The 26,765-nt window shown below is 41.8% G+C and overlaps 1 protein-coding gene across 2 annotated transcripts in view; it reads right to left on the reverse strand.

The window, feature by feature from the left end:
* Nucleotides 1–26,765, reverse strand: part of ARHGAP20 (Rho GTPase activating protein 20) — a 63,828-nt gene that overhangs the window by 24,527 nt on the left and 12,536 nt on the right. For both annotated transcript variants that reach the window (XM_056329357.1, XM_056329356.1), the window contains exons 3-6: nt 9,177–9,347; nt 3,681–3,830; nt 1,749–1,790; nt 671–755 (exon numbers count right to left, since the gene is read on the reverse strand). In XM_056329357.1, coding sequence (XP_056185332.1) covers nt 671–755; nt 1,749–1,790; nt 3,681–3,830; nt 9,177–9,347 — 448 coding nt within the window. The remainder of the gene's footprint in view (nt 1–670; nt 756–1,748; nt 1,791–3,680; nt 3,831–9,176; nt 9,348–26,765) is intronic.

Consider the following 26,765-nt stretch of genomic DNA (forward strand, 5'->3'; position numbering starts at 1 on the left):
GACAAATATATAAGAAACAGAGGAAGAATGGATGGATTATCACTGAATGCTAGGGTATCCCTACGGAACTGGCTCTATACAAGAATTTAGTTTAAAATGGTTAAAAAGGACTTAGTAAAAAAGGTGCAAATCACTTTGTAGATGACCTTTCTTTACCAATTTACTTTGTGCCTATGAATTTACCAGCATCAGTTAGTTGATGAAAATCATGCTTAAGGCAATTTCAGGGTGTTCATATACACAGCTTTACTGACTTATGACCATTATAAGCAATAAAACACACTGCAACTTTGCAGAACTGAATGAAGGCAGCTGTGGGTTTAGATCAGTTTTACAAGCACAAAAAGGGTACATTGTACTGGCATTTCCGAAGATGCTTATGCATAAGTTCCGCTAGAGGTGTTCCTTGGGACTTCATACTGTACAGTCTTTAGTTTGTGTGCCAGAATCAGTATTTCTTACCAAGCACAATGTCTTTAAAATGGAACTCATGTATTAAACACAGGAAACAAGCATTTCAGGGCTGCATATGACAAGCCTTTTCAAGGGACTGGATCCTTAAAGAAGGCTGCAAACTAAAAGAACCCTCCCAATATCCAAAGGATTTACAGGTGACTAGCACTCATAGGTGACATGAATCTAGATCCCCATTTAGCTCAAGAGCACTTACATATGCACAAGTTCCCACGTCCTTTGCAATTATCTTCAGAGGAATGCTTTTAGGGTAGTCTTTTTCCTTCTCTTCTCTTATTTGACTGACAAAACAAGTACAAAACAAGTAAATTTTTAATATTGTAAACATAAATAGCAAGATGGAGATTTAAATAGCAATTGAGCAGTAGCTGGATAAGAAGCAGACCGTCTGCAGATGTACTGCAACAGAAAGATCTCTAAGGACAAGAAAGCATCCAGAAGTATCTGGAAGGGATGCTGACTGTGACCCTCAGTAATGCCCTATTGTATTAAACTTCATTGTAGAAACCAGGGTAAGCAGCAGAGAAACTGCATTCAAAAAATCAAGTTAAAACTACCCATCATTGTGATGGCTAGGTCTGCAAACAGGCTCCTACTGGAATCAGTTACATTCCATTGCATGGACCAGTTCAAAGGACCAAACAGGAGAAGAGTGAATTAGAAATCATTCCTAGAAAAGATGATCTAAACAACCCCAGGAACTCTGAAGAATCACAGAAAAAAAAAACCCCTCAACCAAAAGAACTAGGTGACCAGAAAACAAAACCGTCACTAATAATTTTCTGTCCAAACACTGACTGAAATAAGACAGCTCTGTTTATGCAAACCCTCCCACCATACCCTCCAGCTTGGGATACACTTTGTAAGACCAAAGCACAGCCAGCCATGAGCAGCACATAGCTTAGAGCAGAGGTTCCTGAGCTGGGCTTGCTTAGATGCCATCACCATGGAAAGAGTCCCAGGCTCAACTAGAGCAATGGTGGCAGAGGCTCCTACCAACTGTGTAGGGAAGGGACCATATGCAACAGGAATCGTTCCAGTTTTGTGCTGAGCCATGTTCAGGCACAAGGAAGCATTTCCTTCCTTGCGCAGTGACCGTTGCATGAAGGGCACATACCATCTTCTGCAGGGAGAAGACATGAGGTGTTTATTGTCTTATTATCACTTTGAAAGAGCTTATCTATCATGATGGCATAGGCACCACAGCTTGGGAATCACTGGTCTAGGTGACTGGAACTCTTTTCAGTGTCTTCAAAGACCGTAGAATAAAGTACCTTTGCAAAAAAGACAGCCACGTTTCCTTTTGTTCTGCAGACCTGCAAGAATTTCAGAAAGACAGGGACAAATCAGCCATCATTCTAATACCAAAATAGCCCTTGTACAAACCATGGCGGAATGGATTGGTTGCAATTTCCATAAATACCTACAAAAACTAAAAGGTTTTTCCAGATGTGAATGAAAAATCTGTTTCCCTGCAAAATCAACTGAAAAGCCTGCCATGGAGATCAAAACCCCCAGTTACCAGTTTTTATCACAAAACGTATAGCTTTACCAGTAAATTCAGTAGGAAATGGGTTGAGTTCTTAAACTAACGTCCAAATAGAAGAGGAGGACATTTTAAAATAAGAGTTAATTCAGAAGTTTAAAGATATTTCCTCAGGTATATAGACTGCTTTCCACTTCCACTATTCCAATTCTCTTCTTATTACTTGGGTTATCAGCACATCACAAAGAACGCATAAGCCACAATGAAAAAAAGGTCCCATTGTACTTAATAGGGTTTAACTTTGGACATTTTAAGGCTTATCTCATTTATCTTTGTCTCATTTATACACTTTCAAGGACACAAAATTGTCCAGTTAAATGTAGCTAATAATAGGATTGGGCAAGGAATCTAACTTAATTTTGCTTCAACTTTCTTGATTTAAATTCTGCCCCAGATGGAGTAACTGCTATTCCCACTGCTGTTTCTGCAAATCAAGTTCTTCAGATTTTCAGAGCAGGCATTTAGGGAACTACAAACCTACTGAATGATGCTGTGAGGGGAACGCACTTTATAAACATTAACTATGTGATTCTGCTTTGGCTGCTTCAATTCTGTTGGATATGCATCTACAGACTCATGCATGGTGTTTTAGATTTTTCTGTGCACCTCCAGACATAAAATAATTTCACCTCTATAAAATCTCTGAAGCTGTTTTGATTGAAGCTATTGCCTTCCTATTCAACTACTTTCTGGTAGCTCTAAAGGATCACATACTGTCTCTAGATCAAAGCTCATGTTTATTGGCAAGAGCTCAATTGAAAATCAATAGAAAAATTCAGCTTTGTTTCAGGTCTATTAAGTGAAAAAAAACATAAACAGCACAACCAGCTCAATAGAGAGCAGTTTGTGCACAGCATTCTCTTTGGATACAGACAATGTGACATACAAATTAAGCTGCATGCGTCAGCTTTTGCTCACTGTTGGTAAAGAGGAAAATGCATTTTCCAAGACCCAGCCAAATTACTGTGGCTAAGCAGCTGGGATTTCAGGGGAATGGTGCCCTCCCTTACCCAAAGTGACGACAGAGCCCTCCTGCTGAGTATAAAATTAGCCTAATCACTGAAATTACCTCTACAGTCTTTGTGTCCTACAGTCAATGCCGCAAAGACAGACCAAAAATCTTTCTCTCTATTAAAATTCAGAGATTCTGCTGTAAGAGGAACTTTGACTTTTTCTCTGGCACAATTAAATTAAAAAGAGAAATAGGACAAGGTCAGTATTCCACTCTATGTTTCCTGCTACTTCCAATACAAGCTCTTCTGTCTAAGTATCCCACGACAGTCTCTTTGATCCCTTCATTAGCTTCACTGTTTACTATTTGTAGTTCATCTTATTAATTAGGCAAGATGTTTGTCAAGTTATACCCCAAAAAAAGAGAATTTCAACTGAGCAAGATTCAGCACAGACAGTGCTTTGCCAAATCATACATTTTATCAAATTTTTAAGCAATAAGAGAATATCACTGCCACATTTACAGGGAGACAGAAGATGAGGTATGGAGGGTGTCTTGCATACAGCAGTAGAAGGAATTGGTTTAAGCACCAGTAAGTTCCTGCTTCCCACATTCACTGGTGCTGAAATAAATTCATGATAATCTCGTTACCTGGCAGCTTAAAAACATTTCACTAACTTGGTAAATAAAATGTGTCTCAATTCTTACCTGAAATTTGCCACACAGTTTGTGGTGGGCCAGCCCAAAACAAAGGACCTCTCTGGGTCTGTGCTGCCTTCACAGACTTCTTCTGTACAAAATGCTGTCCACATCTCACAGAGACGTGCTTGGCACTTTAGTTTGAAATGAGAGTGAGACCTGCCAGCAGAAATTCACAGGTATGTCACACACATGAAAACATAGCAAGGCAAGTTATAAACTTCAGAGTTTCTTTTTCCTTCAGGCACATCTGAAGCTTCCATTGGAGTTGATGGAAGAAGCACTTCTGGTCTAGTTAAAGAAAGCAATGTTTTATTAGAGTTGCATGTAAAAGTACATCAATTTCTCATCTAAACGGGATCAACAGGTATCTTATAGGACAAATAAGTTGCTTGTGGTATCCCTGGACATCCCCCTTCTTGGGGGAAAACTTCTGCCTATGTCTAGAGCTCCCCTTCAAATATCACCACGAGGCACAGATTGGCGCTTGAGTCAGACTCTCAGTGACTTTAATGCCACTGAGGAGCTTACAGTATAGTTGGATTGCTTAGCCCCAGGGTTAACAAATACAGTGAGTTTAAGTAGTGACAACTAGGCCAGAGCAAATGAAGCAATCCTGAAGAAAGAACAAGCAGAAAACTGCCATTTGTTTTAACTACAGCACAGGTCACATACAGCCTCCACGAACTAGCTGCATGGTAGCTTTAGGCCTACACCACTTAGAGAATGAGCCAGAACTTTGTGCATTCTCAAAATACCTACTCATCCACAAGGAAGATACAAAATTTCCCCAATGTTTTAAGATTTGGCCCTTCCTGTATTTTATCCTACTAAACATTAGAGTACAGTGAAGGTCAAATTTACAGAACTTTATGTTTTAATTTGAACTCTTCCATTTAATTTCTCATTATAAGTCTTCTTCCTTTGTAGGATTGGTGGGCACCAGTGCTATGTGAGAAGCAAGTAAAATCGCAAGAGTCAGTCTGCTCTGTAGCAATGCAACAGCCACTCACTTCAGGCCTTGCAGGCTGAGTTACCTGAGCTATGGTTTTCCAGCAAGCGAAGGCTGGAGGAAAAGTGTCCCCTCCCTGAAAACATTTCGTCCTTCTAATCCAAGCAAGAGCATGTCAGCTCATCACTGTGTTGCAAATGTGGATGGGGACAGTGCCAGGCACCATGGTGATTAGTGCTCTATAAATAAATATGCCAGGTAAACAGTTTCTTGGAGCTTTGATACACATGGACTACCTTCTCTGAGATTAATCACATTTACAAGGTATCTGATTTAGGACAGACTGAACTAATACAGTCTGAAACATGAAAGTACTTGAACCTTGCCACTTTAAACAAGAACATAGATGAACTTGCAGTACCCAGACTGGTCTGAGGTTTCCAGCTGACTTTGTGCTAACAGGTGTAGTGGGGTGGAGCACCATTAATAACCCAACAGCATTTACAGTGGTAGGCAAGAAAGGACAATCAGTGTGTATCACAAGGGGCAAAAAGCTGCATTTCAATTAGATTGCCATAAAATACTGTAAAATACCATCTTAAGTTCATGGGTTTTTTTAAACTATAAGCTAAACACCATGGTCAGCTAAACTAAGCTGACCATGGTGTTTCCTGGTCAGCTGTACATTTCACCTCTTTTTACTGTTATGTTTTGTTACCCCATTAAAGAGAAACTTACAAGTACAGGAGAACATTTCAACATGTTCATCAACAAATCAGTTTGTGATGCAACCAGTAAGATCTGTAAAGAATACAGAAATTACTGTAACTGACCACAGAATGAACTGTGAAAATGTAGATTTACAAAAACATACAGCTGTGAATTCTAATATAGATAAATGGATGCCTGGTCTGACTCCATTAAATCAAGCTGTTGACTCTCCCTTTCCCCTCAGTTTCTTTTTCCCATTACCCAGTACAGTGAACTCTTTACATGCTGTTTCACCTTTTTAACATTTAGAGTTCATAAAGCCAGACCCCCACAGTGCCAGTAGTGGGTGTCAGCAGGGTGTTGGCAGAAGCACAAAGATGATCTCCAATCATGCCTGATGTATATTCTTACCCCGTTTGCCGTGCCTAGTCACAGCTCTCAGCTATTATCAGTATTCGAGTGACCTGGTTTCCAGAGGTGGTGAAACAGTAGCCTCCATTAACATCTAAAGAGCCTGAAGTATAATTTCATCTGTATCTGCTATGTCCTTTATGCAATTCATGGGGTCTCAGCATTTGTGAAATGCTGGTCTTCTATTTAAGTGCCAAAGCATTACCTCTAGAAATGAATATATTGTCGTTGACGAAGGAAGCAGCATGACTGAACATTTGAAAAAATGGGAGGAGTAACAATCTAATGAAGATTTTTTTGGCTTTTTTTTTTAAGGAAGTAAGTCCTCTTGCAAGTCCACTGAAATCAACGCAAAAATCATGAACATCAATGGTGTAGGTATTGATGCACCCCAAATGATGCCACCTCTGCAGAGTAAACAGTTCCTTTGGCTTTCTGTAAGCAGCAATAAGATACCTTGCGGCTGTTAACAGATGGAAGATTAACTTCTCACTAGATTTGCTAATCTCCTTAATAGGACCCTCTGACAAAAGCATTAATGGATGTACTGTGAGATTGCTACTGTAATTCCATGTATGCACTCAACCATTAATTTCTATGTCCAGTCCCATTGGGAAAATAACCTTAAAATGCATGTATATATGCATATATATATGCATATGTATATATGCATGTACGTATACAAAGGTGAAAGAGGAAGCCATTTCTCTGTGCCTCCCACACAAACTTACATGAGAAACCTCAGATGACTGAACTGACAGATCCTTGAAATATTTACTCTGCCAAATAAAACCACATGCACGCTCTCTGTAAGAAATTTAATCAATCTATACAAAACAGTATAACATTTTACATACTTAATATTGGTTTAGTGAGTAAAACACTTTAAATGAATTTGTGACTTAATCCTCACTATAAGCCAGTGAAGGACAGGGCAGCAGAGACAGGAGCACAGCATGGGAGTATTATTGTTATTTTTAATAAGCTGGGCTAATGCATGATCTGAAAAGATAACAGCCCACATTTAAAAAAGTATTAGAAAGTAGCAGAAAATGTACAGGCACCTTGCCCAAAGTCATACATGGATCGGTTGTGGACAGGATTTATCCCTCACAAATTTCTATGGGAGCAATGCCAATGTGCTGTCTTTAAGCAGGAGCTCAGTGCTGTACAGGAGTTTACTCGGCAAGCTCAGAGGACACAAGATATTTGTTGCACTCTTTAGGAAAAACTTGTACCGTCTGCCGATCATACAAAGCCTAATTACACATGAGCTCCCTTTGTACAGTGGCTGGCTACCTGCAGTGGAGCTGACACTAGTACACCAATGAGCTGTACCTGAGGCATATTAGGTTCATATGCCCCAAGTTGAAAAACTACTTAACACAAAAGAGTACTACAATTTTTTAGCACCTTCACAAGGAATAATGCTGAAGTCAAGTCAGATTCAACTGTAACATTAATTCTGTCCTGGTGACCTGCTACCTTGACTCTGCATCAGCTACTAAAAAGTTAATAACATTCAATAGTCAGGGCCACATAGCAATACACACCATTGAGGTTCTCCCTCTAGGAATCAGCAGGAGTATTTTAGTGTGAGATAGCTTTAAAAATGCTGATTTTTAAGTAGTATTCATTAGTGACAGCTCTGATGCTTTAATTGCTGACAGGGCAGCTGTAGAGAGAACATCCCAGTTAGTTCTTGACAATACATGAAATAATATCACTCAAAATACTATTTTTACTATTTCTAGCAAAGACTTGCCCCCCGCCTTCACATGCAGAAGCACAATTTGTTCTCTTCCACCTTCTTCAAACATTGCAGATGCTTCACCATATTAAATCAAATGCTGGAAGAGCTGTTATTACTCCCTGGGGACCAGATTTTGGAGTGGTTACATGGAGTAGTGCTTTCCTATGCAAATATTCCCATTGGGACCCAGCCAAACCTGCAGTAATGTGCAGCTCAGCCTGGGGTTGTAACATTGCTTTTGCTCAGCACATTGACCAGGGAGGGAGAGAGGGATTCATCTCTCCTGATTTTAGTCTTCTAAAGTTTAGGAGCTAAGCTAGTGGGCTATGCCTGCTGAATAGTCAGTGGACAGAGTGAGAGACCCCCAAGAGCGTGACTCCCCTTACCCACCATGAACACTCTTTCAGGGCCCGGTGAGTTCGCTGCAGGAAGGTGCTGGTTTTCCCTCAGTGTCTATAAGAGGAGCCTAGAAGACTAGGTAAATCATATCTAAGATTTTAAAGCTTAAATTAGGTAAGGTGAATCTCACTCTAAACAAGACATAAACATAAGTAAATACAGCAACAATGTTATTCCTGCTACTGCAGGTAGAACAGCAAAATTTCCCCTAAATATCCTTATGCTTACCACCCAGCCATCTTAGAATGTGTTTTGTGTGAAATATTCTCTATGTTGTCACACCACATCAAGTGAGGAAGTTCAGCTGGGGGGGTTACGTTTACTATGTGTGATTCGAACAGACACAGCTCAGATTTCTACAGAAAACATAGATTTATTCTGGCTTTTCCCAGAAGCCTCTGAAACAATTGCTTAAGTGAAAAGACACATTGCAAAAGCCCAGGATTCACATCAAGATTACCCACCCTGTGAAACCACAAACAAAGTGCCTAACAGAATGAAGCTGAATCAAGATTTTTTATTATTATTTCCCCATAACCCGTAACAACAAGTGAAAGCACCCTCTAAAATTGCCTTAAACCACAAATGCTGCATGAAGCTGGCATGTCAGACACAGCTTGTAAATCTGATTTAATTGTGAATGGTAGAGTGAATAATCAGAGCTCGGCAGCAAGCCTGATTACACATGAATGCTACCCAGACTGCTCAGCATCACTTCCCTTCCCCTTCCCCTTCCCCACGCTCCTCTTGGCACAGCACAACCTACAGAGATGGACACAGCAATGCCACCTGCAATCGCTATTTTTATACAGCTGCTCATTGCTGGTGTGTATCAAAGCAGCTTCCAGGTAAGCATTAAGACCTCTAACCCTTCTGTGACACAGCCAGTAGCGTTACACCCCCCCCATAAGACTGAAGATGACCTGTTTGAAACACAACAGTCAGCTGAAGGCAGCACAACGGACACAGTTGAACACCAATGAGTCTTTTTCTGTGACACTGCGCTCCCAAAGCAGGGAAGATGATATAATGCAAGGAATATATTCAAGAACATCTGATATTTCTTTAAAACTCTGCATCCTGGAATTCCTCTATGGCTATGGGGTTTTCAAAGGCGCCTGGAAAGGTCAGGCACCTAATTTACACTGACCAAATAAAAAGTTTCCTTATGATTCAGGGAAGATTTGCTACTAAAAAAAGCATTATAGAAATCTTATGCTGTGCTCCACCAAGAAAAAGGGTTGCTCTGTAGGAGCAGTGCCTGAAGTGTCATACTCACTTGGACTTGGCAACAACCAGAAGGTCTGTGAAGAGGAAAAGGTGTCTCTCCTGGGTTTGCAGACCTGTCTTCAGTTGCACATGGCCATCCAGGATGAATGTTCGGTTGTGGCACATGAAAGACTGCACAAGGGGACATGCCTCTGGGCTGATGGGCGAGAAGCAGCCTTCCCTGCAAAAGGAAATAAATGGAATAAAGGAAAGAAAATCAGCTGATTGCCTGTGAGTGAGAACCAGGCAGTGGCTTCCCATATCCACTGCCGAAGGGCAATTTATTTGATCACATTTCAGCAAAAGGTGGGAGGGACAATAAAGATAATTCAGCAGTCTGATTCTGACAGAAAATCTGTTAGAGACTGTCCTCGCTGAGTCTTTTACTGCCCAAATACATGGATAGCAATTAGCAAAGGACAATAATTTAAATATAGCCCTCTACATTTTGTCTATTTGTATTTGTCTCCTTCTGTATGAAGTCTTAGAGAAAATACTGCACCTTCTGTAGACTCTCGATAAAAAGAGGGGAGACATAAGCATGATGAATGGATAACTGCACACCCACCTTTGTCAGGACTTGTATTCAGGGTTATAAACAATTTATAGGAGTTATTCAGAACCAAGGACAAACATAAGGTGCAATTGAACCTTGCTAGAGACAGATCATGTACTAGATTCAACAGGAGAAAAGGCTGCTCAGCCCCTCCCTCTCCCAACGTGCAACCCACAAGCACTGAAGTGAGCTCCTGTTGCAGGGTTTGGTTGTATGACTGGAGCACAGCTATGCTCGTCTGTGGCTGTGCTATGTAGGGGCTGCTCGATAATCCAAACCCTCGTCTATGGGGGAAAGATCAGGCTCCCTCCTGGATGACACTGATCTTTTCTAAGGAGGTATCAAGTACGTTCCAGTCCTAAGTCACCGAGGGTGAAGACACGGTTCCTTCAACTGCTCCTGACCTAACTGTTCTACATAAAGTAGTTGAATAGCTATTGAAGCAGAAATGAGAGTTTCTCTAGCACAATGGTCAGCTCACTCACCCAGACAGGATATCCCTAGTTTCTGAGCCTTGCCCCAACAAATGTCTATTTATACAGAGCTGAACTGAATGAATGTGAGGGTCTGAGGGAAGGACACTCCTCCTCTAGGGCTCTCTAGAAGCTAGCTGCAGGTCAGGCTTTCCCTTGGAAAGCTGAAGAATGGCTTCAAATTCTCCCAAGTAGGTGAGAGAACTGAACCTGGGTCTCCTACACCCTGGTACCTTACATAATGAATTTCTGCATTAAAGCCAGGACCCATCAGCATCTTAACTCATGATTTTTAAATGCAGCTTCTCAATTATTTGCTTTCCCTAGAGGTGCCTCCAAATGAATCATTTCCCTTTGGTTGAACAGATCAGTTAAATTTTATTCAAATGTATTTACTAATTTTTTCTTGTTAACAAAAAAAAGAAAAAGAAAAATTAAGGTAACACTTGGCAGGATTAGCTTGGCAAGGAAGGCTGAAGAGAGCATTTTTGCGATTATAGATTATTCCCGTCCTGCTGGAATGGATAACAAACACCTAATGACTCTGCTGGGAGAAGAAATGGATCTTATACAGTGAAAGTCACAAAATAAATGGGAAAGATATGAAAGAAAACAAGAGTGAGCAGTGAAAACCTTCAAAGAAGGTCATAAACCTTCTTGTACATCTCTCAGAGCCTGGATGATTCCCAACCCTCCTCTCCTTGATGTCTTTGGCTGGATTACTCAGGAAATTATTTAGGAAATCCTGACAGCTGGAGAGAAAGGATAAACTCTGAGATTGGCCTAGATTAGCAGGACACACTTTCACTGACCTGTAAGGAGCTGCTGAGGATCTCTACTTGCTGGGGAGAGCCTAGTTTGGCCTTGGATTCCCCTTTCTGGCTGGGACCCTGAGTTCTTGAAAGAATCCCTCAACTTAATTTGTCTTAAACTGTGTCTTAATCTTGTCTTTCTTTACCTCCCTCTTCAGGGAAGACAGATTTCAGAATGAATAATGCCAACCTAAGTTAGTTGATCATTCCTAAGCAGAAGGGGTATCCAGCAGTGTGAGCATTAAAGCAAAGAGAGTAGTTTTGGTCTACTACATTTGGTTCAGTGATACACGCTATATGGCCAGCAATACGAGTCAGGGGAACAGCAAGAATCTCTCCTACCCTGCCACTTCCATGAGACTGGGAATTCACCAGTTCGTCAGTGACTGATAGGTTACTAGGACTCAATTTCATGAACTCCCTAGCAGCACTTGGCACAGAAACTTAAGCACAAATCAGAAATGATGACAAGTCACCTGCATGAAAGCCATGGACGGCGTTTACCACAAAGGTTAAGTCAGGGAAACACTCATTTATATTTGAACCCAGTAACAACAATAGTTAGAAAAAACACTTTCGTGTTATGCTGCTGTAAGCAAATCAGCAGAAACAGTCATAAAATCATACTGAAGTGCCTGCCCCTACTAATGTTCCTGTAGGGTCACGCTCTTGTGTCTCCGTACAGGCAGCTCGATTTGATTATTCCTGTTCGTACATTTTCTATATCTTGATTTGTTAGCCCAGGAACCTCCCAAATTAAGTAAAAACTTTGTCACATAGGTAAGCAAATGAAGGTGTAATAGTTTTATTAATGTCAGCTGGGTCAAGCAAATTGAACTTGGTTTTAGAACAAGAAAATGCAATAATATAAATCAATTATTCTAATGAAATCTGCCTTTTAACCTAGTGCCTTTCAAACATATCTATCATCTGAACACTAGTAAGCATTCTCACATACTTTAATAGAGTTTAGCTGATAAGCCTTATAAAAAAAAAAAAAGGCCAAAATATTTTCTTCCTTTGAAACAAAGTGGAAAAAAACCAAAGTCATTAATTTATCCGGAACCTTCTAAAGCCCCAGGATAAAGCAACATGGAGGAAATTCACCAGCAGCAACAAAAATGTCTTTTGGAAAGCATGCTTTTGATCCTCTCAATTAATGTTCCATTGTTACAAGACATGAATGAAACCCAAGTTTTGTTACATCGAAGAAAATGCTGATTGGTGATACCTTCAGGCGCAGGGATTTATATGAGAGGTATTTTTGGAGTTCAGTTTTTAATGGCTCAATGATTATTTTGGCCATTAAACGGGTCTAATTTTGAAAAAGTACTAAGTGCTCAAATACTGACCCTTTCAAAATTTCTTTTAATAGAATTATGCAAAACTCAGTACTTAAAGTCAATGTGATTTCTGATAAAATTTAAAAAGTAGAAGTCAGTGATATAGGGCCTTCTCTGCCTTCTCTGTGTTCCCCTAAAAGTCATTCTATGATTAACACACGTAAAAACCCCACAAAGTAACATCTTTCCAGTCTGACAGAAAAAAAACCCCACCATCATCCAGGTTTGTTACGAAGGAACTATGAACTGATTCCTGAAAGATGGGATATGTTGCAGAGTCAGCCATCAGCCCTGTTGCACCTTGTGTAGAAGCAAGGCGGATACTGATGCTTGGATGGCATTGCCGTTGTAAGGCTCCAGTCTCAAATGGACATTTCTTCCTAAAAGGGGATCTGAAATTTCCATGTGTGGTTTTAACTAAGGAGTAAATTCTGTAATTTGAGGATATCTACAGAGATATTATTGAGTTATTCAGGAAAAGACTAAAATCACTGTACTGGTTGAAAATAGTAGAAAAATAATTGATTTTTCTCCTGGCAGTTCCAGAACCTGAATTTTTACACCTATTAGTTTTCAAATTAATCAAAATAGGCATTTTGTGCCTATTCAAAAGACACAATGATATAAAAGAAGTCATCAGTTTTGTAGGTGTAACATATGAAGTTGAAATCCAAAGTAGTCAGCCAAACACTGAAAAATACATCCCCATTGCATTCAGTGTGAATGCAAACACATCACTGCTCACTTTGTCAACCCTGTATTTACCAGAAACCAAATAAGCACAAAAATTACTTCTTCTCCCCCTCTGCAGAGCTTCCTTGGGGGTTCTCAGTAAACCTGATACCTGAATGGCATGACCCCCAAAATGTTTATTCTTGGTGTAATGGAGATGTCAGCTTTATTCTCTACTTGTAGCAAAGACAATGAAAGAAATTATATTTTCCAAAGGAGAATTTAACAGCCCATGTTTCATGGTTACTAAATTCATGATCCAAATGGTATTTATGCCAATGGGAAGCTTTCTCTTGATTTCAGTTGATGATGACTTCAGCCTACCTATGAATTAGGTTAAACTGTAAGATGCCTCAGGGGAACAATCTGTGCCAAGGTACCTAAGCTGGAATGAGCTATTGCAGGTATCTCAGCTCTATGACATCACTCTCACAGACTGCTCATGCTCCACCCTAAATCTCATTCCATTGTTTTGGTTATTGTTCTCTGCCAGAACTTCTCTCCACTGATGTTATCTCTGCACCCACAGAAATTGATTTCCTCTTACAATTTGACACCATTGCTCTCCACACGAGTGATACCTATTGAAATAACATACCACTTTGCTTTTTAACCTCTGAAGTCCTTCACGAGAGGTAGGTGAGAAAACGGCAGCTATTCAAAAGGCTGAAATGTGAGTCAGCCCCTCCAAGTGAGAGGCTGTACTTGGTCTGTCAAACACCCATACATAATACCTTTCCAAATTCCTCTCACGGTGAACAACATAGTCTATACTCATTTCACACATAGGTACTGTAAGTAAAAACACTGCATGCTTGTGCCAGTGCTGAAGCCCAGGTAAGGACCAGAAGCTCTTTCCAGTTTTGTGCCTACACACATAGAGCTTGCAGCTTGCAGCATAAACCTCACCTTGTTTTGGCTACAGGCTAGAGAGGCCACCAAGCAGAGCACCTGCCAACCCTCATGGTGTTCAAAGACAACAGACTTATTTTGTGTATCTCAAAGGCCAGTTTTTGATGGGTCTAAGGAACCAGCAATTTATCTTTTAGGAAAAATAAAGCCAATGAATTTTCAACCTCAGTGTCTCTCAGTAAAGCATATTTACTTTACCATCACTGAGTCACAGCACTGGGCTAGAGCAACCCACTGAGAGGAGCAGGAGCTATTCACATCCTTTCAAGGCTAGTGAAAACAGAAGCTATCTGCACAGTAAGAAATGTCTACAGCCCAGCCTGTATTATGGATTTTTGCCAAAATGGATTTATCAGTCGGGGGGGAGGGGAGGGGATATGTGATTTGTGACCAGCAAAGATACTCCCCAAAACAAGTCTGGTCTAGAAGTCAAGTTCCTTCATTTTCTTTAAAAAGCTTATATTAGAAATCAGGTAACAATATTTACACTTTTTTTTCTGTGCCTCCTACTCAGACCCTTAGGTGCCTAAAAATTCCTGTGAGAAGGAACTTCAACAGCAGCTAAACAAATGCTTGCTTCATATTTTTGCTAATGAGGCATGCCCTGCAAACTGGAGCTTGCAAGGCAAGATGGTTTACTGCTGGCAATCCTTTAACACATAAGACATACTACCCATATCATGTAGCTAGAGGGTGTTTTGCATTCAAGGTAACTAACTTAATAAGGTATTGAGAACAATAACCAACCAAAAGAAAAGAGCTCCAACGTGGTGCGCAAGAGCTCCTTGTCTCCCCTGAGAAAAGGTAGAAATAAAACCCCAAACCTAACCCCAAACGTGTAACACAGCAGTGAGTACTGATCTGCCTTGCAGAGTCTTATAGTGCACTCAAGTGCACTATTAACATTTCAGGACTTCAGCACGTATCTAGTATCATCATAAATGATAGTTTGGACATGACTCGTACTGTATCCTAGCCAAGCTGACAAAATCATCATAGCAGATCATCCCGTTCTGTATGCAAAAAGAGTGAAGAATGAAGTGAAAGAAGAGCTTTTCTTGTACTCTGAAATCAAATGTCCGTGCTTGGGACTGAACACAAGACAATGGAGATGGTCCTGTTCATGCTCCTGGTGAATTTAGCCTCTATCACCCTGATGGCTCATTAAAGCACATGGCTGAAAAGTCACTCCCCATGCCAGGAAGGCTGTGGAGAGCAAGAAGGCTACATCTGCTTTACACACAGCAGATCTGCTTCCGAAATTTATCAGCAAAGGACCCGGAAGAACAGTTGTGGAACAAGCAAAGCCCAGTGCAGGTACTTGACCATTTGCTCAAACCAGCTGCAGATGGAAAGAGGCATAAATTGGGAGATATTACATGGTTCTGCACATTAATGCTATTTAGCTGGAGATGTCCTTGTGAAATGGCTTCTGGCTTGGCACAAACCAGGTGTATAGATGCATTAAGGAGTGGAAAACAGGGGTGCCACAGCCTGGTTCCCATGACTTGCTCAGCCCAGCCTGCCCCCTCCCCACTACCTGTTTGGCACAGTCATGCAAAGACCCACTGTCTTCAGGGCCAAGCACTTGCAACTCCTTTTGCCATGAACAAGGCTCCACACTGACTAGGCTCACCCACACAGAGCAATCTGCAGCTCAGAGCCCTATTTACGCAGGCAGAGTATATACATAAAAAAATCCTCTGCATTTTTAAAGGTGCTAACTACTCCCTACTGTCACTGTCTTCCAGCCATGACCTCGGCGAGTCACCCATGTGCTCAGGATCTTCCCATTTCAACTTCTCATAATTCAAAATATGCATCTCATCTGAGTTCATAAGGCACTTTATTCTAATAAATAATTGTACCTAGAGTGTGAAAGTAAGCATGAAAAGTATCAGCCTGGATGGTAGGAGTGTTTTCCAGGAAGGTGGTAGGTAAGATACAGGCCGACACAAAGTTAGTATGCTGTTGTAATCTTACACTGACTATTTATAGAAGGGACTTGGATAGACAAGCATAAAACTCTCTCAATCACATGGGCTGCCAACCCATTTCTGAAAGTCTGCTGTCAACTTGATCCCTGCTATGCTAAGGGAGCTTCTTTCTGAGGATGCTGAGCATGTTTGCTTGCTGTTATCTATGATAAATCTTACACAGTTCAAGCAGCACTTTGTGAAAACAGTGCAGCATTCCAGAAATAGCAAGTCTATTTTCTGCAGCACTCCGTTAAAGTCCCCTAGGCCATCACCATCGCATACAGTAGATTTTGTACAATGAAACAAGTGAGATCCGCTCAGTTTTTCAAAGAGTATTAGTTATTAAGTATTAAAATGCCTGCTTCTACTTCGTAATTGTGCTTTACTGGCTGCAACTTCTTTTTTATGAGCATTGTATTTGAACAAATCTGAGGCAGTCACCTCTCACTTCTGCATTTTCCCTCAAGGGCTGCACCTGTGGATTTCACAGAAGGCCCTCTGCCCTGGAGCACGCATCCCTCAGCCCCAGATCACAGCATCTAGCGCAAGGCTGTCCTCACTCTACCCATGCAAGAAGCTGGACCTCAGCAAGCTGCAGTGGAAAGTGCTGTACCCCAGATAAAGCAGTGAGTCCCAACATGGTCACAGAGCCTTTGGATCAAAATTCACTGCAAGCCTCTCTCCAGCACAGGCGGGGCAAGCACAAGCCTGGATAATGGAATGAAGATGAATATTAATAAAGATTGGGAGTAAATTTTGCTCAAATGAATAGATAAATTTACATTTTAGGGTAGAAACTAGGGCTACTACTTATATTTAGGATATCCAATACCATTCCTCTGCTTCTAAAACTCAGTGTACACATTTTAATTCAAAATACATTGAGAAAATATTTCAACTTATATTATTCTAGGATTCTAAAAATTGTTTTCTAAGTATCTTAAATAATCTTTGCACGATGTCAAAATCTTATTAAAAGTAATACATTTTTTTATGATGAATAATTTGGTTTACACTAAATGTTCCAGGTGTCGAGGCATGTAAGTGTATTATTTTTCTGTAGTCTTCCAAAAATCCGTAAACAATTAAGACTTGCAGTAAAATATCACATAGCTGTAGGGTAAAATGCATCATTAGAAAAAATCCTCACACATTTCAGGATGGAAGCTTGGCAGCTTAATTGAAAACAAGCTGCACTTAAGTAATTTCTACGTAGCCAAAAGGACAATATTCTCTGCAGAGCAACTATGTTCTACAGGATGGTGGCTGGAGACAAGAAACACACTTGTGGCTTGGTTTGCTTCCAACGTTTTTTGTTTTAACAAACAGCTGCAAGGTGTTTACTCTGAAAATTTAGCACAAGGGCAAAATTCTCTATTGGTATAAATTAGCACCACACGTTTCAGTCATATTTTGCCCATTTCCACCAGAAAATAATTTAGTGCAAGTTACTTAAATCCTATTGAAAAGCTCTTGCAGTGTGGGTGTCCTCCAGTCCTGCTACACAGCTCTGCTAGCAATCAACATGCTCAAGAGGTTTTGGTCCAAGTCCCCCTGAGCAGGGGAGAGGTTTGCGGGAGGACATATTCACATGCAGAAGTCAATAAACCCTTTTTTGGCCTTTGGAAGAATTGATCCTCTGTTCCCCACTGCAGTTCCCACTCATTTTTACTGAGTGACATAGCAGCAGCACCGTGAGTTAGTCTCCCATTCCAGTTGCACCAGGGCAATGCCATTCCAGGCACTGTCTACCTAAACAAAGATTTCATTGTTCAGATGAAAAAGTCGGGCAAAAAAAGGACCCTTGCTGAGGGGGAGGGTGTGAAGAAAAGAAAACAAACAAACAAACAAAAACAAAAACAAACAAAAAAAAACCAAAAAAAAAAAAGGAAAAAAGTAGTGTGAACAGAGGGTGAAGAATAGGCCACAACTTAACACTCCAGCACTGCAGTTCTGCACCATGGTTGTCTGGGCTTTTTGGAGCTCCTCTTGGCCTACAAGAAGTCTGGAGGCACAGGTTACCTTTGCCACTTCCATCTCAGTTCCTTCATACCCATTCCGTACAGGGGAGCACACTGGGATCTCAGTTTCACCCATGTCCCCCTAGGAGGATCCAGTATTATTTTAGTAGCCTGAAGGGTTCAGGTTTCTGTCCTGCCTTAATTTTTTGAGGAAGCAGCAATCACAACTGGGACATCTAATCCCACTTAATCACAATTGGGACATTTAAAAGCCTAGCTCAACTCCATTGATTTTGAGTTACCTCACGGGCAAAACTAACCTCCCTTCAAAAGGGGGTTTCAAATATCTTCTTGCAAACTGTATTACAAGAGTTCAGCACAGGTCATGTAACAGCCAGGAATTCTGGGTTACCAAAAATAGCCAGGACATGCTGCAGACCTCTGCAGAAACAGGTCATTTCAAGCTGAGGTGCACATGAGGTGAAAAGATTGGTGAAGGCATCTTTAGAAACTGGACCATCATGTACAGCTGTTAGTGAGCCTGCATGTATTTGCCTGCCCTATCATCTGCAGCTACACGTTACACAGGCTGTAGATGGACAGGAATGAGGCACTCGTGTGACCATGTCCTTTCAACAGGGAAACAGCATTTTCGAGGTGACTGCCTAGGTTTACCTCACTGAACTATCAGGTAATACCAGGGGGGCTGCTCACAGTCTCCTCAAAGTCTCATTGCTCAACAGTCATTCCCATTTAGCCCTGATTTTCCCCTCCTTCAAGAAGTAATTCAGCTAGGCTCTTCCCCTGCTCAGCTTGTGCCACCTGGGTATAGTCTGCAGTTAGGCAACAAGTTTTAAGAAAAATAAATGCATTCAAAACAAAGCAAGACTTAAATATGTGGCCAGGTAAAGCAAACCTGCAATCCACCAGCTGCTGTTCCCTGATGGCCCTTTTTCAGGAGAAAACTTGCAAATTATAAATAAAGTATTCACATACAAAGTGACCTATAAATGACTGCAAGTACTGCCTTTAAAAGATAAGCCCCTTCACCACACTTTATCCTCCCACAAACTGCAGCTCTCATTGAAGCTGCAGCTGCCCGGCTTTGCGTGTATCCCCACCGCTGTGGGATGCTGTGCAGTGAACTCCACAAAGCTCCACCACAGACATGAGGGGAAGATCTGCCCAGCTCTTGTATTGGCTTAAGTTTTTAAGGACTGCTTCCCTGCGAGGGATGACCGATATGGCTGCCGTATGGAAGACAGGATTGTCACCTCACTGCACGTGTCCCAGCTGTAACAGGAACAAATCTGGCTTTGGTTTGCCACAAGGGCTTTAAACCATATTTTCATACTAGTACTACAGCATAGGAATTATCCTATTACAGTGAAGAGATTACTTGATATGCCTGCTGCTGCCAGCTATTGCAAGGGTAATGACCCAGATTCCTTATGAACAGCCAACAGACAAATTAGTTGCAGCCACATGCACCTGTTTGCTCTCCTATAACTAACTGCCTATGTATTCAACAAGTTTTTTGCACAGCTACCCACGCAAGTTAGTCAGAGGTTTCTATTCTGCCTGAATAGTGATCTGAGCTGAGGAGAAAAGCTGTTAGAGGATTCTCCACACCCCTGCACCTGATGGTAATTACTTTACTTGAGGAAGAAGTGGGCACAGGCCAGTTACCTGCAAAGAACAGCAGCCCGGAGGAGGGGGAAACACAAAAGACTTTCACATTACGATGTTTTCCCCCATGTTTAATTGAGAATTTGATAGAGCAGAAGAGCTTGCCCATGTCTGATTAGTGACCTCCTTGTAGAAACGCATGTCACACTTGACACGCCACCCACTGGAAACCTGTCCTGAACTTGGACAGCAATACAGAGGGGCATGAGTGTGAGGTTGCTTAGTCCGAGGGGCTCAGCAACCAAAGTTGTTTCCAAAGAAGTTCTGATAAAATTAGATGCCTTGCAAAATATTGGATATGGTTTCACTAACCAGAACATGCAGGGGGAAGAGAGGGAAGGAAGGTGGATGAAAACACCTCAGCTCTGCTTATTCATTCAGGTGAAGGTCTGTTTCATTCTTTTCTGCATTTTCTGAATAATCCTGCCATGAAGACCTAGGATGCACCTGGATGTACTTAGATATCTACTCCCACTGAACGCAGTCAGCATTCAGTGCACAGGATCCCAACAGAGCACACAAGGATCCAAACCAGTCCACTCATCTCAGTACTTACAACCACTTTCAGTTAGGGGACAGGATAGGCTGAACGTGGATGTGTCAGTGGGTGATACGCAAAAATAATTCTGGGAACAGACAGGCCTATCCCCTCCCAGGTAAGTGCTTTTACTATTCATTTATGGAGCCAAGCTCGCTCCTGTGAACATAAGATTTTTGGTCCCAGGAACGCTGCATGTCCTTCTGCACAGTGGCCCAGCTTCAGCTGTGGGAGGGAGAAGGAAAGACTCCCCTCACTCCAAATATCCTCTGCCTTAGTAGTTATATCACACTTCTGGGTAGGAGAAGATAAACTGCCTAAGGAGTCAGAGAGCTGAACCTGGATGACTAATTTCCATGGAAAGCACACCAATTTAAAGTCCAGCAGTTTTGCAAAAAGCAGTAGTTTTCTGTGGAGATGTGCCTAATGCACAGGCTAGAAACAGCTACCATAGCTCACACTAAGCTCTCTAGATGGCACAAACCTTGGCTGCAACACAGACCATGGCCTCTCCCTGCCAAAACACCCAATGAGACAGACTCCTTCCCACTTCTGCCCTGATATTGCATGTTTGGAAACCACTGCCCTAAACAATTACTCAAAAGCACTCCAGAAAAGTGGACTCAGCCAGAGGTTTAAAAGAGAGCAACACTTGCAACTGTTTTAGTGAGGGCCTTGCTTTTGCCCAGGTAGGTTAAATAGGGTCTGTGGACTAGTGGATGAAGCTTCTCAGGAGCCTCTCACGAAGCAGTGTTTAGTTCTTTGACAGAGGCCGGTTCAGCGCTACCAAAAGTCATGCTGTACTGGGATGTGCAAAAGCGCAGCTCTAGGTGTTTTGGGAGCTCTCTGGTCAGTAGGAGAGTGCCTAAAGAACAGAGGCACTTGGGAGGTCAGGAAGCCACCGAGATGATTTTTTTTAAGTCATGGTTTTAGATTCAGGTACTGATATTATTCCCATGTCTTGCCCTTGAGGCTTATTATCCTTTATTAGATCTAGGCCCCAGTACTCAAACACTTCAGACATGGGGACAAAAGAAGTCTAAAGGCATCATGTTATTCTCATGATGTGATTAAAACCTCCCTACCAGCAGTTTTGTGCATGATGAGGAAGCAACTGGACCAGGAGAAGCAATGCCCTATCAGCCAGGAGGAGAGTTCAACGTATATTTAATGTTGGCCCTTGTCAGAGAAGAGAGCACCAGAGGCTGCACATCAGCCTGCACATCATTAGAGGCTTTCTGCTTGTTTACACAAGATAAATGATCACAAAGCAGTCTGAGCGAGTCAGTCTGTGATTTCCTCAGGTATGCCGCTGCCTATACTGCTTGGCCAGACTGTCATTTGGCAGAGATTTTGCTGTCTAAAATCAGGGATACACAATGGCTGGACAACAGCTGCATTCTGCCAGACCTCAAGGCCTAATCCAAAAAGCCCCCAAAATGTGCTGTAGCCAAAAGCACATGTGGACAGTGAAACATCTGGATAAGCAGAGCCCTGTGCTCATCCCAATGAGCACTGCCCCTCGCTGTCTTTGTATTAAAACTGCCACAACTCTATCCAAAGGGGAATCGGCTTAAAGTGCTAGTGTTAAAATATTAGTAATTTATTGTAAAATTAATCTCTCATTTAAACTCCAATCCCTCCAAAACCTCGTTTCAAGCCTTCCTTCTTGTTACATCTAGTCCTTTTCTTTTAATAAAAAAGGCAGCATATCTCTGAGAGCCACAGCTCATTTCGATCTCCAGATGTACAAACATTGCTATAAGCCAGTTTGTATGTCATAAATGAAGAACTGATGGGTTTTATCAAAAACAAACATATGCACACATACACACACATGCTCACACACAAAACAAAACAGAAAATACACAGCAGGGGGACAGGAATGCCAATCTTGGAGTTAAAAGGCCATTTGAGGCCTCAGAAAGTTCACTTTGTTCCTTGTTAACAGTTAATAAAATTTTATCCCCAGCTATTACTACATAAAAATAACTTTTGCGCTCAAGCACATGGTTTAAGGAAACAATACTCCAGTGTCATAATTAGGTTAAATCAAGCATGAATTAGAAATAGTATAAAAATTACAACTTGTACAATATCATCACAAGTTATCTTAATTATGTGCAATTCCATTAAAAAGGAAGAGCAATTTGATACAAAATAGTATGAAAAAAACCCCCACCACCACTGTTTTTCTACAAATTCATGTATCCATACCTTACATAGGGAAACATGACATAATGGAGGGGAGAAATCTAGGGAAGTTCTCATACAGAAATTAAGCATAAAATGCTAAAATGCCAAACTTTTAATGAAATGGAAAATCTCAGAAAAAATCCTGATCAGAAGTTTCAAAGCTGAACTAAATCTAAAAATCAAACCCAGAAGCAAAGAACTTTTCATTTGCTCTGCTGACTGACTCTTTAGGAATGGGATTTTCCCTCCATCTTGATGACTAGAAACTTGACTGCTAATGAAACTGGGATTTTTATAAACACATGACTCCAGGAGCTGGAGCTTTATGGAAAAAGCTACGAAATATCACAAGTCAAGATAAAATGAGCGGTACTTGTACTTAATCCTTCACATTGGGAAATTGTTCTGGGGATTTTGCCTTTTTTCCCCCTTTCATAAAATGGCTCCTCTGTATTCTCAAGTGTATTGAAGTCTCTCAAAGGACTTCAAGATGAGGAGTGGAGGATGCAGGGCTGCCCCTGAGGTGCTGCCACTTTGATTTTCACCTGGGGGAGCCACTCTGAGAACAGCGACAGCCCTTCTGCTTCCCAAAAAACCACGCAGCTTTGGAAAGGCTGCTTTGCAAGGGCTTCTTTCCACAGCATGCCTCTTCCTAAGGGTGAATGAAGGCATTCAAGGGCCCTCACCTCTTGTGACCACAGGTCGGTGGCTGAGGGCGCAGGGGGAGGCTGTAGAGATGGTTTAGTTGTGCACATGCGTGCCTGGTGTTCGCTACCCGGCCCCCCGCCACCCGCCTCAGCCTCCCACAAGCCATGAGGTGGTGGTGGGGGCCACACCATGGAGCATCCCCCAGGCAGGGCCTCGGCTTGCCTGGCAGCCACAGCTGCCTCACACACTGTAAATCTTCCCCTACTGCCAACGGTGCCAGTTTTGAGTGACTTGTTACCCTATTATCCTCCACCCTCACCTCCCCTTTTCAGCCTTCAAGGGAACCCCATCTTGCCCAGACTGCGATACCTGCATTTCAAACGAAGGAAGCTGGAACAGTATCTGGCCATGCCCCCTCCCGTCCTGCTTTTGAGCCTGTCTCTCCCCCCCCCCACCACTGCTGGTGATGTTTGACAGTGTTGGAGGCAAAACCCCACACTGACTGTATGTGTAAGGCACATGCAACAATGGGCAGGCTCACAATATGGTGGCCTTTGTCCCTCAAAGCCCCTCACACTTAGCCACGAGGTGTTACCTGTCCCACACTATCCCAGGACTGTGCCCTGCGGCAGAGTGGCCCTAAGTCATGCCCCACGTGCCACCAGCAGCTGTGGCAGCCCTGGCCAAGGGTGCCACTCCTCTGCCTGACAGGTATTGCTGTGGTGACCAAGAGGGACAGGAGTCCCGGCAGTGGGGTAGCCTCAGCCGGGTGGGCACCATCCCTGGCTCCACACTGCAGCAAATGCTGTCATGGTGCCTGGGGGCTGCGTGAGAGCAACACCTGGCTCCACCACAATGACCAAGGGGACAGCAGCTGCTCCAGGCACAGCTGCCTATAAAGGCCTCGCCCTGCTGTAGCAGGCAAATAAAATGGCTGTGGGGTGCGACAGGGTGGCAGGCACTCCCCCTCCATGCCCTCGTACCGGACCAAGATGCTGAGCCTCACTGACCAAATGCACCTCATGGAGATTATTTTGCTAGGTGAAATTATTTGCTACTGTGGAAACAAGTGAAGAACGAGCAAATCAATCGCAACTGAAATACCTACTTAACAAGTTAGTTTCTTGCAATGAACTTCTATTCCCTTCCTCCCTGCAATCGGATTTGCCTGAAACACCAAATACTCAACTCTTCCCTGTAAAAAAGAGACAGTTAAGGCCTTCTGGCAATTTACATTTATTAAAAGTCTCTATTTTTGTCTTCATCTAGTCAAATAGCTTGGATCATCCACGTATCTTCTGACTAAAACCCTGAAAACACAATGTCCAAGACTTTGGGAACACTCTGTATTTGACTAGCGCCAAGTGGAATGTATTACTAGATTACACATATGATCTTCGTTATCTGGGATATTTAGCATTTGGCATGGGACCCCTGGAAGATAACATGCCAGAATCACTTACTGTGTGTTGGGAGAAGGAAGAGCAGCCTCTGCGCAAGGCGTAACACTGCTTCCACTTACAGAAGGGGGAAAAAACACCTCAGAAACATGTAAAATCCTCGGGTTTTACCTTTAACTTCTTCAACCATAAAAGCCACGTAATAAAATTGACTGGGAGTGATTTTTTAGGTGCTTTGTTTTCAGGTTCTTTAAAGATTTGTTCATTAAACCTTTTAAAAATTATGCTTAATTTTTTTTTTTAAACAGTCCCTGCTTCTAGCTTACTCAAAAATAACATCATAACCATGCTTCATGCTGTAATAAGGAGTAGTTTCATTACCGATATTTTAACACCTTTAGTGTGTAGTGACACATATCTATAAATGGTCATGCAGAAATTGTGAACTTACATTAATAAGTTTCAGCATGTAAAAATATCACTTTCAAAGATCTGGTGAGGCACGCATTAGGAAAGGGGAAGCTGCCAGCAACGGCAACACAGAATTTGGCTGTCCCTGTGAAATATCTGAGATGTGAGCAGAAGTCTGCCAACACAGAACAGGAACTTGGTAGCTTGGGCTTTGTCACATGTGAAAATTGTTTTGAAGGACAGCAGAACAAAGGCTGACAATTTGGCTTGAAACAAGTCTTTATTATTCTGTATCAGTTCTTTTGAGATGACAAGACCTGATGCTAAAATCCAGGCCTCAAATATTTCTGTTTCAAGCCCATAATTTGTGTTGTACTGAAGTATATCATTAAGTTGTGCAGTTTTCATTAAAGGACACAAAGAAAAAGTAAGAGGAAAATTACAGCTGCGGAACAGGTCCAGGGCCAAATATAACTAACCTGAATCCTTTGCTGATTTCATACACATTAATGGAGTTAACAATCAAACATATTTTTCCTGCATCTCAGCATCAGCCAAGAAAAATATCAGAAGCTTACTCTTCCAATGTATTTCTAGAATAACTTTGCTCAAAGCGCTTCCAAAGAGGACATCTGATGATGTGAAACAGTCCTTACGTGCCTATTCATCACTATTTTGTGACGAAAGAAAAACTGTACAGAAAGAAGGAAGAGAAGCAAGAACAGGAGGCCATGAATAGTCTGCATATTTTCATCTCTTGACAGCAAGGACCTGAATTCCACTATAATATCTGTACTATTTACTGTGTTCCTCTGCTGCCTGCAATTACAGTCAAGTGAGGCAGGAACTACAGAATGGTTGCACATCTCTGCACCACCATGCCATATAGCCACCCCCGTATTCTTCTTTAGGCCAAATATCTTGTAACTTCTTTTATATGACTGACATGGCAAGGCAAGATTTGTAAGGAAGGCTTAACTCTCATTAAACCAAATTATACAGCTGGAGAAAAAGAAGACAAGCTTTCAAGCACACAAGACTTTCAGATTTGCTTCTCTTTCAGGATTGAAGAAGAGGACAATGGCACAAACAAGCATCTGCTTTTTCCAGCTAGGTCGTCTTGGCTCACTTATATCTTCGTGCCATCACAGCTACAACAACTCTACCATTAGAAAAACTTAATCCTTTGACTGCTAAATAGCCATCTTGAGATGTCACAATGGCTTCTTTGAATAAATACCACTAACAAACTTTAATATGCCCCAAAGTAAGTCTGTCCGAAGTGGGTGCCACCACATTTTATGAAAGTGCCCTGTGTATAAACCAAGGACACCTGACATATAAAGTGGTATAAAAATACAAACTGACTTGTGCTTCTAAGTATTTCCTGCCCTTTTAAACTTTGCACTTGTTCATTATTTCAACAAATATTGAGGTGAGCCAGCTGCTGAGGTGAGAGGATTCATATAAATCCCTCACAGATGTTTGCTAACTTCAGATAGGAGCTTTATTATCTACAAATCATTAATCAACCATTAACAAGTAAGTGTTACGGAGTTCCAGTATTAAGGTTCACTGCCAGCGGAGAATAATGGATTTTGCTGCCTGACTATGTCTACAAGAAGGGGAACTAAGAGCTGAGAAAGGTCTGAGATAAAGAATTTGGAGGAGATCAGAAAACATGAGAAGTCATTTTCTCACTCTTCAGTTTGCCTTAAGTGAAAGCACTTAGAAGAGGTAAGCGTTTACACAACAGAGTGGAAAGTTTAAATCCATCCATCAGTTTGGTCACGCAGAGGAATGTGTTTTGCACAGCCAAACAAGGAAGTCAGGCACAGGTGAGAATTACTGCTCCCATGAACAATAACAAACACCATTCAAAGCATTACCCTCTGAATGATGGACTCTGAAGCTACAAAATCATCTGCTCTGGTTCCTAGGGTCCTCAG

This window comes from Falco biarmicus, chromosome 2 (assembly GCF_023638135.1).
Source record: "Falco biarmicus isolate bFalBia1 chromosome 2, bFalBia1.pri, whole genome shotgun sequence".
NCBI lineage: Eukaryota > Metazoa > Chordata > Aves > Falconiformes > Falconidae > Falco > Falco biarmicus.